The sequence below is a fragment of the Ranitomeya variabilis genome, chromosome 4 (assembly GCF_051348905.1).
Source record: "Ranitomeya variabilis isolate aRanVar5 chromosome 4, aRanVar5.hap1, whole genome shotgun sequence".
Lineage (NCBI taxonomy): Eukaryota > Metazoa > Chordata > Amphibia > Anura > Dendrobatidae > Ranitomeya > Ranitomeya variabilis.
Window position 1 is genome coordinate 579,798,588 of NC_135235.1, and position 16,500 is coordinate 579,815,087.

General features: G+C 42.2%; 1 protein-coding gene across 1 annotated transcript; it reads left to right on the forward strand.

Moving 5' to 3' along the window:
• The first annotated feature begins 743 nt into the window (after nt 1–743).
• Nucleotides 744–10,255, forward strand: NPBWR2 (neuropeptides B and W receptor 2). The gene is made up of 2 exons (XM_077252955.1): nt 744–883; nt 6,504–10,255. Exon 2 carries the CDS (start codon nt 6,759–6,761, stop codon nt 7,731–7,733), a length of 975 nt encoding a protein of 324 aa, XP_077109070.1. The 5' UTR covers nt 744–883; nt 6,504–6,758; the 3' UTR covers nt 7,734–10,255.
• The last annotated feature ends 6,245 nt before the right edge of the window (nt 10,256–16,500 follow it).

Consider the following 16,500-nt stretch of genomic DNA (forward strand, 5'->3'; position numbering starts at 1 on the left):
GGACAATGAGAAGAGTGAGGAAGAGGATAAGGAGGGGGTGGGGAATAAGGGGGACTTATAATGGACTTATGAACCATGAAGGGGGAAGAGGAGAATTAGATAAGGCTGTCAAAAGGAATTTGGTGGTTGAGGAAACTTTATAATGAATTGAAAGTTGGGAGAAGACGCTGTCAGGGACTTGTAATGAATTGAGAGGTGGTGGAGGATGTTCAGAACCTGATAATATCTTCTCCCACCCCAAAGTTCATTATGAAGCTATCAAGGACTTAATGATGAGGAGACATTGGACAGGGACTAAGGCTATGTGAACAGGTTCCGGATTTCCAGGGGAAAATTTTGCTGTATATCCTAATTTGTTGGCAGCAAGAAAGTTCCCTAAAATTCATTTGTTTTTTTTGCCACTTTTTTATATGCTTTTGTTACATATTTTCCCCCACTCATATTTTCATCTTTAAATTTTATATAAGTAATCAATTAATAAGAAATTAGTCATCATAACTACCATGGTGAGGCAGATCCACAGAATCGGGATCCATCTCATTGCTGAGACTTGTAGTTCCATAGTATCTCCCTTGAGTCCAGACTTGAATTTCAAGCACCACATACAGTGTAGATCTGAAGATGCTCCGTCTGGATCTATACAGTCTTCTCACTGACAGTATCTGGAGCACAGCCCCCATCCTGGGTAAGATGCCCCAGCCATCCTCCTCCTGATTTTCCATGGTTTCCCACTATAAGTTTTATTAAACTTCTGCATCCTGAGTGGAGAGCTGTCTGATATCACGTCACAGAGCAGTGACAGGCCCCCTCCCCACCACAACTTGTAGAGGAGACAGAGGGAGCAGAGCGCAGGAGAAGGAGCACAGACTGCACAGAGCGCAAGGTAAGGAGCAGCCTGAACTGTGGGGACAGGGACACAGCACAGATCGGAGGGTGAGAGGTGTCAGCACAGATCGGAGGGTGAGAGGTGTCAGCACAGATCGGAGGGTGAGAGGTGTCAGCACAGATCGGAGGGTGAGAGGTGTCAGCAGCACAGATCGGAGGGTGAGAGGTGTCAGCACAGATCGGAGGGTGAGAGGTGTCAGCACAGATCGGAGGGTGAGAGGTGTCAGCACAGATCGGAGGGTGAGAGGTGTCAGCACAGATCGGAGGGTGAGAGGTGTCAGTACCGATCGGATGGTGAGAGGTTTCAGCACGGATCGGTGGATGTGAGGTGTCACCACAAACAGCAGAGATCACAGGCGAAATACAGGGAAGAGACCGCTCCAGAGATGATGGTGGCTCAACTACACGTCCTACATAATAGTAACGGAATTGGAGCCTTATACAGAAGAGCATGAGGGGCACAGAAAAGGGGGCTGCATAAAAACTGGGAAGATGACATAGGGGACAGCATGGCAAAATGAAGGGGAAAGAGCAATAGTGGGGACCAACAGTGTAATGAGGAGGGTAAGCTCAGAAGAGGGTCCAGAAGATGTCTATTACAGGGCATGGGGCAGCTGGTGGTGATCAGAAAGAGGGTAGATGGGGATATGCAGTGAAAGAAGCAGAGGAGGGCATATCCAGGGAGAAAAGCTTGAAAGCTGTAGAGAAAGGGGTAAAGAAGGGGATCCTACAATGTAGAGAAGAAATAAGGGTTATATAGGGGGATAAAAGATGAGGATGATAACAGTGAAGAGGGAGCAGAAGATGGGGGTCCTGTCCTGGTGACAGCAATAAGCCTGCAGTTAGAGGGATCTTTGATATGTATAGGATCTAAAGTCAAACTATCAAACGGGTCCACACAAGAGGAGACAAAGTTTATTTGGCAGGGGAGAGCAGATGTGAGGGTCTGCAGTGACAGGAGCATGCAGAGGTTCAGCAGGGCGAGCAGAAGTTGGCTGGGATGAATGGATTCTACAGAGTTAAGGTGAGAAAGCAAATAAAATGCATGTACAGTACAAGACAGAAGAAGGGTCTACACTAGGAAGAAAACAAAAATGGGCTATAGCACTAGAAGACACAGAAGAGGGGTCTACACTAGGAAGAAAATAAAGAGGGGCTATAGCACTAGAAGACACAGAAGAGGAGTCTACATTAGAATGCACCACACAGGGGTTTACACTAGAAATCACAGAACAAGGGTCTAGACTAGGAGGGCAAAGAGTTGTGGGTTCTGCTGTTGAGGGTCATCTAAGGGAGCTAACAGAAGTCCTACAAGGTGGGGGGCATGACATTAGGAAAACAAGTAAAATATCAGGAGCAGAGGAGAATATAATGCAGAGAGAACAAGTTGCTACACATAAGAGCCAACATTCTAGCATGTAAGAACCTATGATCATGAGACATCAGAATAAATTGCTGCATTATGTAGATGAAAAGCTCTATATAATAACCGCTGAAAGGAAGAGGAGATGCAGCTGGGTTATTATAGTACAGAGAAGAAAGGTGGTGGCCGGGGGGGGGCTACAGGCAGCACTGGAAAAAATATTACTCCCATTTCAGGAAGGATTGTAGCAGATGAGGTGGCACAGCCTGTGCCAATCACTGCATACTTCATTTGATTTTGCATAGGACTGCAAGTAATACTAAATGATCCCATGTCAGTTCCTTATCACTGCTCAAACTACAGCAATTGACGTGGTTTGCCGAGACTTGTGGGTCCAGAGATTCTTTTTTTCTCCTTAATATACTGTAATTTGCTATAATACTGCTCCGTTCTATATAATTATTATATGAGGAATTATACAGGTCCTTCTCAAAAAATTAGCATATAGTGTTAAATTTCATTATTTACCATAATGTAATGATTACAATTAAACTTTCATATATTATAGATTCATTATCCACCAACTGAAATTTGTCAGGTCTTTTATTGTTTTAATACTGATGATTTTGGCATACAACTCCTGATAACCCAAAAAACCTGTCTCAATAAATTAGCATATCAAGAAAAGGTTCTCTAAACGACCTATTACCCTAATCTTCTGAATCAACTAATTAACTCTAAACACATGCAAAAGATACCTGAGGCTTTTAAAAACTCCCTGCCTGGTTCATTACTCAAAACTCCCATCATGGGTAAGACTAGCGACCTGACAGATGTCAAGAAGGCCATCATTGACACCCTCAAGCAAGAGGGTAAGACCCAGAAAGAAATTTCTCAACAAATAGGCTGTTCCCAGAGTGTTGTATCAAGGCACCTCAATGGTAAGTCTGTTGGAAGGAAACAATGTGGCAGAAAACGCTGTACAACGAGAAGAGGTGACCGGACCCTGAGGAAGATTGTGGAGAAGGACCGATTCCAGACCTTGGGGAACCTGAGGAAGCAGTGGACTGAGTCTGGTGTGGAAACATCCAGAGCCACCGTGCACAGGCGTGTGCAGGAAATGGGCTACAGGTGCCGCATTCCCCAGGTAAAGCCACTTTTGAACCATAAACAGCGGCAGAAGCACCTGACCTGGGCTACAGAGAAGCAGCACTGGACTGTTGCTAAGTGGTCCCAAGTACTTTTTTCTGATGAAAGCAAATTTTGCATGTCATTCGGAAATCAAGGTGCCAGAGTCTGGAGGAAGACTGGGGAGAAGGAAATGCCAAAATGCCTGAAGTCCAGTGTCAAGTACCCACAGTCAGTGATGGTGTGGGGTGCCATGTCAGCTGCTGGTGTTGGTCCACTGTGTTTCATCAAGGGCAGGGTCAATGCAGCTAGCTATCAGGAGATTTTGGAGCACTTCATGCTTCCATCGGCTGAAATGCTTTATGGAGATGAAGATTTCATTTTTCAGCACGACCTGGCACCTGCTCACAGTGCCAAAACCACTGGTAAATGGTTTACTGACCATGGTATTACTGTGCTCAATTGGCCTGCCAACTCTCCTGACCTGAACCCCATAGAGAATCTGTGGGATATTGTGAAGAGAAAGTTGAGAGACGCAAGACCCAACACTCTGGATGAGCTTAAGGCCGCTATTGAAGCATCCTGGGCCTCCATAACATCTCAGCAGTGTCACAGGCTGATTGCCTCCATGCCACGCCACATTGAAGCAGTCATTTCTGCCAAAGGATTCCCGACCAAGTATTGAGTGCATAACTGAACATTATTATTTGATGGTTTTTTTGTTTGTTATTAAAAAACACTTTTATTTGATTGGCCGGGTGAAATATGCTAATTTATTGAGACAGGTTTTTTGGGTTATCAGGAGTTGTATGCCAAAATCATCAGTATTAAAACAATAAAAGACCTGACAAATTTCAGTTGGTGGATAATGAATCTATAATATATGAAAGTTTAATTGTAATCATTACATTATGGTAAATAATGAAATTTAACACTATATGCTAATTTTTTGAGAAGGACCTGTATATTGGGGATAGAGAAGATTTCTAGACCTGCGCTGGGAATTAAGCTTCAATGAAATGATCCTCTGTTGTGCTAAATGTTGTTATTACATCATTACGTCAATCGGTTTGGAGCGAGGAATGCTGAGGACCCTGATTTTTAGCAATAGAGGCATCAGTGTGGAAAACCAAACCCAATCCACCCGCTGCCTTTCAGTGGAAGCTATTGCTCTATGTTATCAGCCACTTTAAACTGAAAGTAGGGAAAAAGAACTTAACAGAACGTGGGGTATGCAAAAAAAAAGCTTTTCTCCAACTTTCACTACCTTTGCGGTTTAATAATAATAATAATAATAATAATTTTATTTTTATAGCACCAACATATTCCGCAGCACTTTACCTTTTAGTGGGGATTTGTACAGACAATAGACATTACAGCATAACAATAATCACATAGAGCAACAGATACCAAGAGGAGTGAGGGCCCTGCTCGCAAGCTTACAATCTATGAGGAAAAAGGGGAGACACGAGAGGGGGAGAGTAACAATTGCTTTCGTTGTTCGGACCAGCCATAGTGTAAGAAATCGGGTGTTCATGTAATTCTGCATGAACCGGTTATCAGCCAGAATATGTAAAAGTACAGACACAGAGGGCTATTAAATGCATAAAGCATGTGAGAACATGATATGAGGAACCTGTTTATGGTAAAAATATTGAATGGGCAACACAGGAATAGTTAGATTAATGTGTTGAGGCGGTAGGCCAGTCTGAAGAAAGGCGTTTTTAGTGCAAGCTTAAAACAGTGGGTATTGGGGATTAATCTAATTAACCTGGGTAGTGCATTCCAAAGAATTGGTGCAGCATGTGAAAAGTCTTGGAGATGGGAGTGGGAGGTTCTGATTAGTGAGGATGTTAACCTCAGGTCATTATGAGAATGGAGAGCACAGGTAGGGTGGTAGACTGAGATGAGGGAGGAGATGTAGGGTGGTGCTAAACCATGGAGTGCTTTGTGGGTGAGGCTAATAAGTTTATACTGAATTCTGGAGTGGATGGGTAACCAGTGTAATTACTGGCACAAGGTAGAGGCATTGGTGCAACGGTTGGTGAGGAATATGATCCTGGCTGCAGCATTCAGGACAGATTGGAGAGGGGAAAGCTTGGTAAGAGGGAGGCCGATTAGTAGAGTTATAATAGTTCAGGCGAGAATGAATAAGAGAAACAGTAAGAGTTTTTGCAGAGTCGAAAGTAAGAAAAGGTCAAATTCTAGAAATGCTTTTCAGGTACAGATAACAAGAGTGAGCCAGTGATCAGATGTGGGGGGGTGAATGAAAGCTCTGAATCAAGTATGACCCCAAGGCAGCGGGCATGCTGCTGGGGAGTAATGGTAGAACCACACATGGAAATGGCAATGTCGGGCATAGGTAGGTAGTAGGTTTCATCTAATTGTTCATACATAGGTATAGCATAGTGATACTGGGCTTACTGCATAGATTAGCTCCGACCCAGTGATCGGATTGGACTGACGTGGATCCTTTACGGACTGGATTTCATGGATCTGTAGGGATTTTCAGAGACATTTTAATTGAATCCTAAAAAAACGAAATCTAGACCATAGAGGAGTTTGATCAAATCTGGTGCAAAGGAAAAGTGACGGAATTGCCTACTGCAACTAATTAGATCTTTAGTATTCTGATAAGAATTGTAATCTGCTATTTATGAGCAAAAACATTATTTTTTTTCTTTTCACCAGCGTTGATAAATTTCCCCCATTGTGCTACAACCATTTGAGATGGAAAATAGAGCCTCTTCTTAGGACACTATGGAGGTTATCATCCCATACAGACCGTTTTCTGGCCAGTGATATTTTGCACATTTGTGCCTGCCCCACCACTCACCTACAAAATAGTTAAGAAAAGGAGATGTTTACCCCAATGAACACCAGAAATATGGCTCACCGAGGGCTTATATTTCCTTTTCTATCACGCAGGTGCTCCAAGATTATTAAGAGGCGATGCTATTATTATCTTTCCCATAGTCGCCATATGCTTCCACAAATCCACATATGCACTTTTCGTCTTCATTTTTTTCCTTTAGACAGCATTTGCTGTTCCAGAATATAATTAAATTCTCTAAATCTTTTTATCTTGTCTGATTTTTTTTTCTGTCATTTTTTGCTTTGCTTTCAGAAACTGAACAGATTATCACCCGGAGGACACACAGATATATCTATCATATCCCAGAAGCTCAGCGTATTTCACAGTTTAAGCTCCCACAGGACATGTATACGTTCTTGGTAAGCCTATTTATAACTAGCTGGTGGATGGATGCTTGCTTCAATGGGTTAATATACCAAGAGGCTGCAACATGTGGAAAGCTATGAACTGTGGAGCCTTCACCTTATTTCCCATCTGTCCTTCTGATAAGATTTGAAGCAGAGAACCATGGAGAACATGTCCCTGCTGAGCCGTCCCAACCTATCGTGTATTCTCGGTGATGTTAATGCGCATATCACCAACAATGAGCTGCCCCCTGACTTTTACATCATTCTCCCTGTCATCTACTCTGTGATTTGTGTGGTGGGGCTGACAGGAAACACCGCTGTCATCTATGTCATTCTTAAAGCCCCCAAGATGAAGACTGTCACCAACCTCTTCATCCTGAACCTGGCAATTGCAGATGACTTGTTCACTCTTGTTCTTCCCATCAACATTGCAGAGATCCTGTTACATTATTGGCCCTTTGGGGTTGTCCTATGTAAAATCATTTTGTCTATAGATCTATACAACATCTTTTCTAGCATCTTCTTCTTGACTGTCATGAGTGTAGACCGGTATCTGGTAGTTCTGGCTACAGTGAGGTCGAAGAGGATGCCATATCGCACCTACAGGGCAGCAAAGATTATCAGTATTTTAGTTTGGTTCTTAGTGATTGTCATTGTGTTGCCCTTCACTGTTTTTGCTGGAGTTTACATGGATGACATGGAATTTAAGAGCTGTGGATTGAACTTTCCCAAGCCAGAAAAGCTTTGGTTCAAGGCAAGTCGTATCTATACCCTGCTCCTGGGGTTTGCCATCCCTGTTTCCACCATCTGCGTCTTGTACATGGTCATGTTGTACAAACTACGGAACATGAGGTTGAATTCCAATGGGAAAGCGTTGGATAAGGCCAAGAAGAGAGTCACCATCATGGTCTTTGTTGTTGTAGCAGTTTGCCTTTTCTGTTGGACTCCTTTTCATTTAGCCACCATCGTATCTCTCACTACAGATTTGCAGGAGACCTCTTTAGTCATTGGAATCTCTTACTTTATCACAAGTCTGAGCTACGCCAACTCTTGCCTCAATCCCTTCCTTTATGCCTTCCTGGATGACAGTTTCAGGAAGAGCTTTCGGAAATTGCTGGAATGCAAAGCAACTTAAAGCTATAAGGACTTTAGGTTCTGGTTCTTCTTCAAACCTAAAAAGAATTTCTTGCATAAACAAAATATTGTCCCTAGTAATTATAAATACATGAGTTGATCATCTTAAAAATTATATATGGATCCTATTTATATCTAATTTTTAAAATGCTGGACTGCAAATAATATAGCCACAATTAAAGACTATGGACACTTCACACAGAATTTTTTTACTGTTAAATTTGCTTCCGAAACTATTTTCTAAACTTGTCGAACAGGAAAGGGTCGGCACTTCGTTTTCCTCGGAACAATGATTTATTAGAGATCCATTTGCAAAAATTACTGTAAAAACCTCAAGCCACTGATGCATACAGTTCCTTAGTCATAGATATTTTATGGAAGTGTATTCCAAAACGCGTCAGCTGGCTTGAGGTTTTAACTGTCATTTTTGCACATAGAATTCTAATAAAACATTGAACTGAGGAAAATGGAGTGACAACCCTTTCCTGTGTGACATATTTACCTGCTCAGGCTGCCATGCACCCATAATGCGATTGATGCAGGTTTAGTGTGATGTCGAAGTTTGTGTTGGATTACATTTTCTAAGTAGTCTTCATTAAAAAAATCTTTCTACCATTGCACTCATGCAGAATGTTGTTAGGTTGATAATCTAGTCAAGTGATAGGGAGGTGGTTTTGGCGCCATTGGATCCGACCGGGCCACTGCTATGCTTTAGGACTAAATACAGCTTTGCCATCTGGTTTCTCCATACCCCTGGGTGCTAGAAGGGGTTGAGACCCAGGCAAGCGTTCGCCATGTTCTGGGGATCTTGGATATATACACAATGTACAGCATACATACTGATAAGAAATCTAGATTTTCAGCCCCAATGGGGACAGTGTCAATAATGTCTGTAAAGCGCTGAGGAATTAATGGCGCTATGTAAGTGAGTAAAATAAATAAGTGAAATGCTGACATCTCTCTCTGTTTCCCCCCTCCCTCAGTGTTAGACATAGCAGAAGGGACGGAGTGGGGGTTGTACACTGATCTGCAGTGTAAGTTTTACAGAGGGCTGAAAAAAAACTCTGTAGAGGAAGTGAAAACACATGGAAAGGAAATAAGTGCCATTCTGGAGATGTGTTGATACATTAAAGTAAGGGAAGATCGCAGCACCCTGGATACACACAGACCTCAGATCCAGCCTATATTCCAGGGAGAGACACTCCAAAAAGAGTAAAAAAGGAAAAATCTTAAAACTTGGGTCAGGATACACAGTGCACAACAGGGAGTCTGGAAATATATGAAGGAAGAAAGATTTTCAACTGAAACTTCAATTTTGTTAACTAAAGGTAACCTCTAACATATATATTTCTTCCATGTCAAAGGTGTCCATAAACTTTAAAGATGGTATAGTGTTTGTTACCCAGCTTTTCCTAAAACCATATACAACAGCTAAAAATGACAAAAGGCAAGAGTTAACTCTTTCTCTTGTGATTAATCATAAAAACTGGTAATTCATTGTCCTAGTAAAAAATGTGATGGTCATATAGGATATTGTATTCTGAAAAAAAGGAGAAGAATTTGGAGTTTTCAGTGCCCCGTTCTGGTGAGACAAAAGTTCCTTAATTTCAGGAATTTGCTGGCATTTCTTTACTTTCATGAGAAATGGGACCACTTATTTAGTTAGAGGGTACAAAGATAGATTTTATTGTATTATTTTTTTGTTAATAACTAAAATGAATGATCCGTTTTGCTCTTAAAAATTTTATGTAAGTCACTATAATGCTCACCTACCATTTCACTTGAGTGTTTGCTCCATATGAACACAACTATGAACATGACTCTATTATGAGTCACTTTTTGCAAGCACTTTCTCATCAAAGTCCTTTTTTTGCCTAAAGCACACTTTTCACTCAAAACCTATAGAAAAAAAACACTGAATGTGCGTATCCTGCCTATAAGGGAGGGCAGCACAAGGTCTTGGTGTGAAACTTTGGCTGTCATCATACCACTAGTGGGGGCTTTAATGTGAGAGATCTGGATGTGGCTCCTTACTCTTTCTCAGAGCTGAATGTGGCTTGCCAGATAAGGAAGGTTGGGGACCACTGGTCTATAACTTCCCATTCTATCCTTTTAAGTGTGTGATTCTTCCTAATTAGCATTCTGCCAGTACTATAGGTCCTGGAACATCCTTTCACTTCCCATCATGCATTGCCTGCCTCTGTTATGGAGTTTGAAGCCCAGAAGCTGAAGCAGTAAATGGATTGCACTTGACATTAGACAGCTAGTTAGATAGAAGGGAGGTAGTTGGTGGCTGGTACTTTTAAGTAATTTTTTTAGAGGTATGCCCACATAGTTCTTCAATTAAATGATTTTCAGTGACTGCTCATTCAGATTGGTAACTGTGTATAGCATAAGGACAACATACTGTAGGTGCCTATACTGGTTCTTGTCATGTCCTTTGGCTTTGAAATGTATGTATGACCAGCTCAGAGCAGCTCAGCACGGTTTTAGTAATGTCATCTAATAAAATTATCTTTTTACAAAAAAGGTTTCAGTTTCTTTATGTTGTAAGACATAAGTGGTCTAATAAATGTAAGCATTCTATAGATATAATGATTGCATGTGTCAATAATCAGAATGTTGAAGGGCAAGAAAATGCATGGCCCATTTACACAATGAGATCCAGGCAGTTAAATGACCTCCAACTGACTATATACAATCCAAATGGCCGTCACCTATTGTCCCATTTCCGCAGACCTACAAATGTCAAACAGAATGATGATCATTCAGTGTCCATAGAATCTGTTTACACCATGGTACATCCCACCGATTTGACTTTTCTAAATGAGACATTACTGTAGGAATTTTGGAACAAACTTTGTTACATCATTTCCTGAACTATGACCTCAGTCCTCTTGCTAGTCAACCACCTCTGACCAGGTTGTCTATATTCTGCATGTCAATACGCTAAATAAGACAAGTCTCATGAAACGTAGTTAGGAAATACAGCAGTTGATGTTTTGCATGGTTAAAGAAGCACTATCATTAAAGTTTTTGTCCTCTTAATATATTGCAATCATCATATTATACAGCACTGTGTACTTACAATTGCTAATTTTGCCCTTCTACCCAGTTAATTCTTCTCTTTTCTATTAGGTCTATTACATCACAATGAATAGCTGAAGTAAGCTCTATGTAGCAACAGGAGGTAAATTTTCCATGCATGAATCATCATTAGAACTACAATTCTACATCACTGCAACATCCCTGGCAGGTAGGAGGAGCAGCTGGGTCAGGAGGTGAAGAGGAGGTGAAGCTGGGCTGCCAGGGATGAAGAAATGTAGTGCTAAGATGACTCATGCAGAGAAAGGAGACATCCTGTTTCTACCTAGAGCTTAGAAGGATTCAGCTAGTCAGTTTTTAATCACATGATGTCATAGACCTAATGGAAAACAGAAGAATTAGCTGGGCATAAAGGGAAAATGAGCAATTGTAAGTACACAGTGCTATATCATATGGTGACTGTAAAATACTAATACAAAGATACAAATTTTGATGGAAGGAGGAGGAGTGCTTCTTTAAAAGGTACTCTTAATGGGATTGTGTTTGTGCCAGGTTTTTAAGTTATCCCCAATCTACTGGGGTTAACTATTTGATTGCTGGAGATATGAACACTGGCACCCCCACTGGTCCCAACTAGAGATGAGCAAATATGTTGGGGTCCCTCCTTATTAGGCAATCTATAGTGCTTACCGAATAAGCTGCAGAGGGAACCCGGATACATGGAGCACGCCGGCTGATCAGCTGTCCGGTGCCGCAGCTGCGTGTGTCGCGGCTGTTTCACTGTCACAACACCCAAGCTCTCCATGCATGTGTTGTGACTGTCACACATCTTCGACCCATGGAGCTGTGCCGCTGGACAGCTGATTATCGGACCGATCCAGGAAGCCGGGTTCCCGATGCAGCTTATTCGGTAAGCGCTATAGCTTGCTGAACAAGGAGAGAGACGAAAATTTTTTGCTCATATCTAGCCCCAACATCGGCTGATACTGGCAAAAGAATACAGCTAGTTCAACGGGAAATGAATGGTCAACCATGTAAGACATGTTCATTGCTCCTTTTTCTGGCTAACAGATTTGGGATATTAAAGGGGTTTTCCACTTTCAGGAAGGTAGACCCCAAATGCTCCAAAATACTTACAATAATAAACAGAGCAGGTATTCACTTGAGTACCTAATCTGTTTGTTGTTTTAAGTATTTTAGGTTATTTTCTGAAAATGTAAAACCCCTTTAAGCAGGGGACTCCCTAAGTAGCATCTGTATATCTCCGTAAGGTAAATGTAAAAGAGCTGTTATCATTAGACAACCTCTTGGTGTACCGTACATGGAGGGATTCATGAGTCTGCAGTCACAGTCTGACTGCAGACTTATCGGTTTTGACCAGACAATCCCGTTAATGGTGTGCCCAATGGCACTACATAATGTTGCTTAATGTCCAGCTGTGGATAAAGACTCGCTTTCATATTGTTATGTTCTTACAGGAATAAATATAACAGGGATGGAGAGCAGTACTTTCAGGATATTGGTTTTTTGTCTACGGCAGGCCTGCACAACATACGGCCACAATGGGTTTGTTGCTGTCCGGGAGACGTCAGTTCCCTTCTTCCTATATACAAATGTATCTGCATCTTTCAGCCGAGAATACATTTGAACACTTGGGTGCCAGGATTGGAGCCGCGCAGCTCCCACCAGCCCCCGCCCTGACATGCAGCGGTGTGATGAGGTCAGGACGCTGCTGACCTCCTCACTTCTGGCGCCGCTGAGGCAGATGACATGGTGGGCACTGGTAACTGCTCCATGGAGGAATTGAAGAATAAATATACTTTCAGGTTAGATGAGGTGGCTGGGGGAGCGACTTATTGATGTTACTTCAAGGGCAGATTATTGGGCAATGGGGGACATTATGGGGCAATTGGCGGATTTTGAAGGGGGGCATAGTATAGTAAAGGACAGCAGAGGGGACTTTATGCAGATGGAAAGGAAAGTTTGGGGGGATATTTTAGAAAGGGGCAATGTGTGGAGGGAATATTATGGCGAGGGACAATGTGGGGGACATCATGGAGTGGGGCAGTGTGGGGGTATATTTTGTTCAAGAAGTACAGAGAGGTGCATTTAAGGTATTCAGGGGCCTGATATGGGAGATATTTTTATTTGTGGGGCAGTATAATGATGCTTTTATTTTTAAGCGCACCATGTCGGGAATTGCTGCTGAAGATGGAGAAGAGGGAAGTATGCAGATACAAGCTTTGGGCATGAAATCTCATCATCGCGTCAGAACTACATGGAGACAAAAAAGATGGGAAAGTCTCTAATCAGAGATGTTACCTATAAGGTACCTGGATGTAAATGTTTATTTGTGATACTAACTACATCTTATCAGTTCTCTGGTTTCTGTATGGTCCACAGTCTGATGATGGCTGGCAACAGCAACTCCAAGCATTGTTAAGCACATCCTAGAAGTTATAGGTTCATGTGAAACAATTGTATAGAGGACTGACCAGACATTTCAATTGATCACTGTACTAAACTTGATGTTGTATACATGTACTGATGGTGGTTCTGATGCTGCATTCATGTGCTGATGGTCTTTCTGATCTTGTACATATGTAGCAATCTATAACTTGCTTCATGACTATGTTAAAACTTAACAATCTTCAAAATATAAAGATTTGAGATTATGAGGTGGATTTGGCGAGTTTTTGCTTCAAAAACACAGTTTAAGTTTGCACTTGTTCATACTGATTTTTTTGGAGCATAAACTCTCCAAATCCTCCTCAAATACTCACATTTTGCCCTGGTGATGTATTAATGTACTGATGGAGGTTCTGGTGATGTACTCATGTAAGTACCTCTTTACATTTTGTTTGCAGCCATTGGAATTGATTCAATATGGTAATGTGGCCCTTAGACCAAAAAATGTTGTGCACCCTTGGTCTATGGTCTTGTACATAAATAATCCAGAAGAGATGAAGATAGCATTGGAGATTCTTATACAGTTCACAAGTTAATTTTTTTTTACTGATCTGTATATTACTGTAATGATAATAAACTTCATGATTGCATAAGCATGTTTGAGTGCCATCTCCACTTCTTCTGAATTATATATGTTTCTGGAAGAATCATGTTGGTATGTGTACACTGTACCTAAACTTTTTCTGTATGCAATAAGATGCACATGTATGTTAGATGCAACATACCTGTCAAGAGACTGAGCTCCTTGTGGTTTCTAGAATTCCATTTATGTTAAAGAAGCACTCCTCCTCCCATCAAAATTTTTATCCTCTTAATATATTGAAATTTTGTCCTTCTACACAGTTATTCTCTTTTCCATTAGCTCTATAAAGTAGCGTAGCTACCGGGGGGTAGTTGGCCCAGGCCCCATGCTCTGAGGTAACTCAGGTGAGTATTGTAATTATTTTATGGGGGGCATTATTCTGTAGAGTCTGCCTATGGGGCGAGCATTATACTATAGAATCTCCCTATGGGGGACTGCATTATACTATAGAATATATACATTGGGTACGGAAAGTATTCAGACCTGTCATGCTGCAGCTAAGCAGGTATCTGCAACTGCCAGCAGATGGCAATAGAGTGGAAGGAAAGTTGCAAGTCTGCAAGGGCAGACCTGCAGTGCTGCAGCAAAGCTACCACCAGGTGGCAGCAGAATAGTCAAACAAGCCAAGTCAAAACCTAGACCGTCATGCAGTACAAAGGGAAAAAACAATAACAGAGTGGAGAGCCAATGTGTCAAATACTAGACAAAAGGCAGCAGTACTAGCGACCAGAAGCAAAGTCAAGTCAGTCAGAGCCGAGTCAAAAAGCAATCAGCAAACACTAGGTCAGGACTGGCAGGGAAGGAAGACTAGACATGGGCAAGGTCAGAAAGAGCAGCAGGACAAAGCAGGGTACTACCAGAGTCAGATACTGATGCCAAAGGCAGAAAATATAACTGACACCGCCTGCAGGATGCAAGGAAGCTAAATAGCAAACCTGAACCCAGAAGTAGGCAGAGCAAAGTTAACCCTTGACATGATCAGCCTGGGAAAAGGCAGACAGGACTCAAAAGCCGGACCAGATCATGACAATAGAGTCTGCCTATACAGGGGTGCATTATACTATAGAGTCTGCCTATGGGGGTGCATTTTGCAGTATATAGTCTGCCTATGTGGACAATGACATCACATGATTAAAAACAGACTAGCTGAATTCTTCCAATCTCTATGTAGACCAGGCTGGAGCGAGCCACCCCACTCCCTCCCACGGGTGGCGTACGTGGAAGCCGCCATGACAGGGGGTTTGGAGCAGGAATAAGGGGGCGGGGGTTTGATATTGGGGGAGGGCATTTTGTGGCCGGAGGGGGGTATAGCGTTGGTGGGGGCAGGAGCTGGTCACTTCCCGCTCAGAGGGCTTTGAGCAGTCCCGCCCACTCGCCCTGTATGTGGTTGTGGTTGGGTAAGTTGGGTTGGTGCAATGTTTTGGGTCGTAGTGGCAGTTGGCGGGGGGAGGGGTCCTTGGAGTTGGTGCTAAATTGGCCTGAGGGATCCGTCTGGTCTGGTGATTTGGGGGAATCTTGGCAACGGTAGGCCAGATTCCTAAGTTGGAAGTGGACAATGGTAACCCTTCGGGGTATTTTGGTGCTCTCGAGCCTGTGGGGTAACGGCTGAGAGTAAACTATGGTTGGTTTTCCTGTCCACTAGTTTATCCTATGGTTAACACCAAACTTTTAGCATCAAGGACCCCTTCCCAGCTCATGTGACTGCTATATGTTTTGTTTGTTTATAATAAAGGCCGCTGTGGCCAATTATATCCAATTTTGGGACTCATGTCGTTATTCGTGGTGGAAAAAAGGGGGTCGGTGACCCATGGGAAGGCACTTATTCACGGTAGTCGACAATACCAATGTCAAGAAACAGCAGGTCAATTTTTCCTGCATGAGTCTTCATTAGAACTATAATTCTACGTACTGCAAAAGTACCTGTCAAGGGGAGGAGTGAAGCAACTGGGTTAAGAGTTGAAGAGGGGAATGATTCATGCAGGAAAAAGAGACTTCCTGTTTCTACATAGAGCAGAGACAAGAGAAGAATTAACTGGGTAGAAAGACAAAATGAGCAATTGTAAATACACAGTGCCATATAATAAAATGACTGCAATGTATTAAAAGGATACAAACTTTTATGGAAGTGTAATTTTAAGGAGAATGTCACCAGTATGACTGTTATGTGCTCTGTAAAGAGCTGTGACTCTGAAATGTGGGACTGAACCTCGTGAAGCCCAGCAAATGACTTTGCTCCAATGATTCTCCTGACTTATCAATTCACATTAATCCTGCAACCTTGGCACAATGAAAATAAAAAGAGACGTTCTGTATCTGCAGGATCGGCCCCAGGATCATTTCTTTTGTGGGGCCCAGCATCAATCACTTTCACCCAAGCTTAATATATGTTTTCCCTTAAATGACCAAAGAGCTGTTTCACCTCTCTTGTCTGTGTCAAGCATCACTGATTGACAGAAAATCAGACTTCTCTCACCTATTAAAAGGTGCCATTATTGGCTGATGTTCCTGCAATCTTTCATTACACCCTAGTTTTATCCTGTACGCTTCGCTCTATTGATCCATTTTACAGCACAAAAACATAACTGGTGAAATGGTAGAGAGAAAGAAACATTTGTACATGAGCGTTTCTGCACTGGCCTTTATCAATAACCATTACCAATCAACATTTGGA

What these genes read in the sequence shown, in the direction of transcription:
- NPBWR2 (XM_077252955.1), top strand. Translation starts at nt 6,759, where the DNA reads ATGGAGAACATGTCCCTGCTGAGCCGTCCCAACCTATCGTGTATTCTC.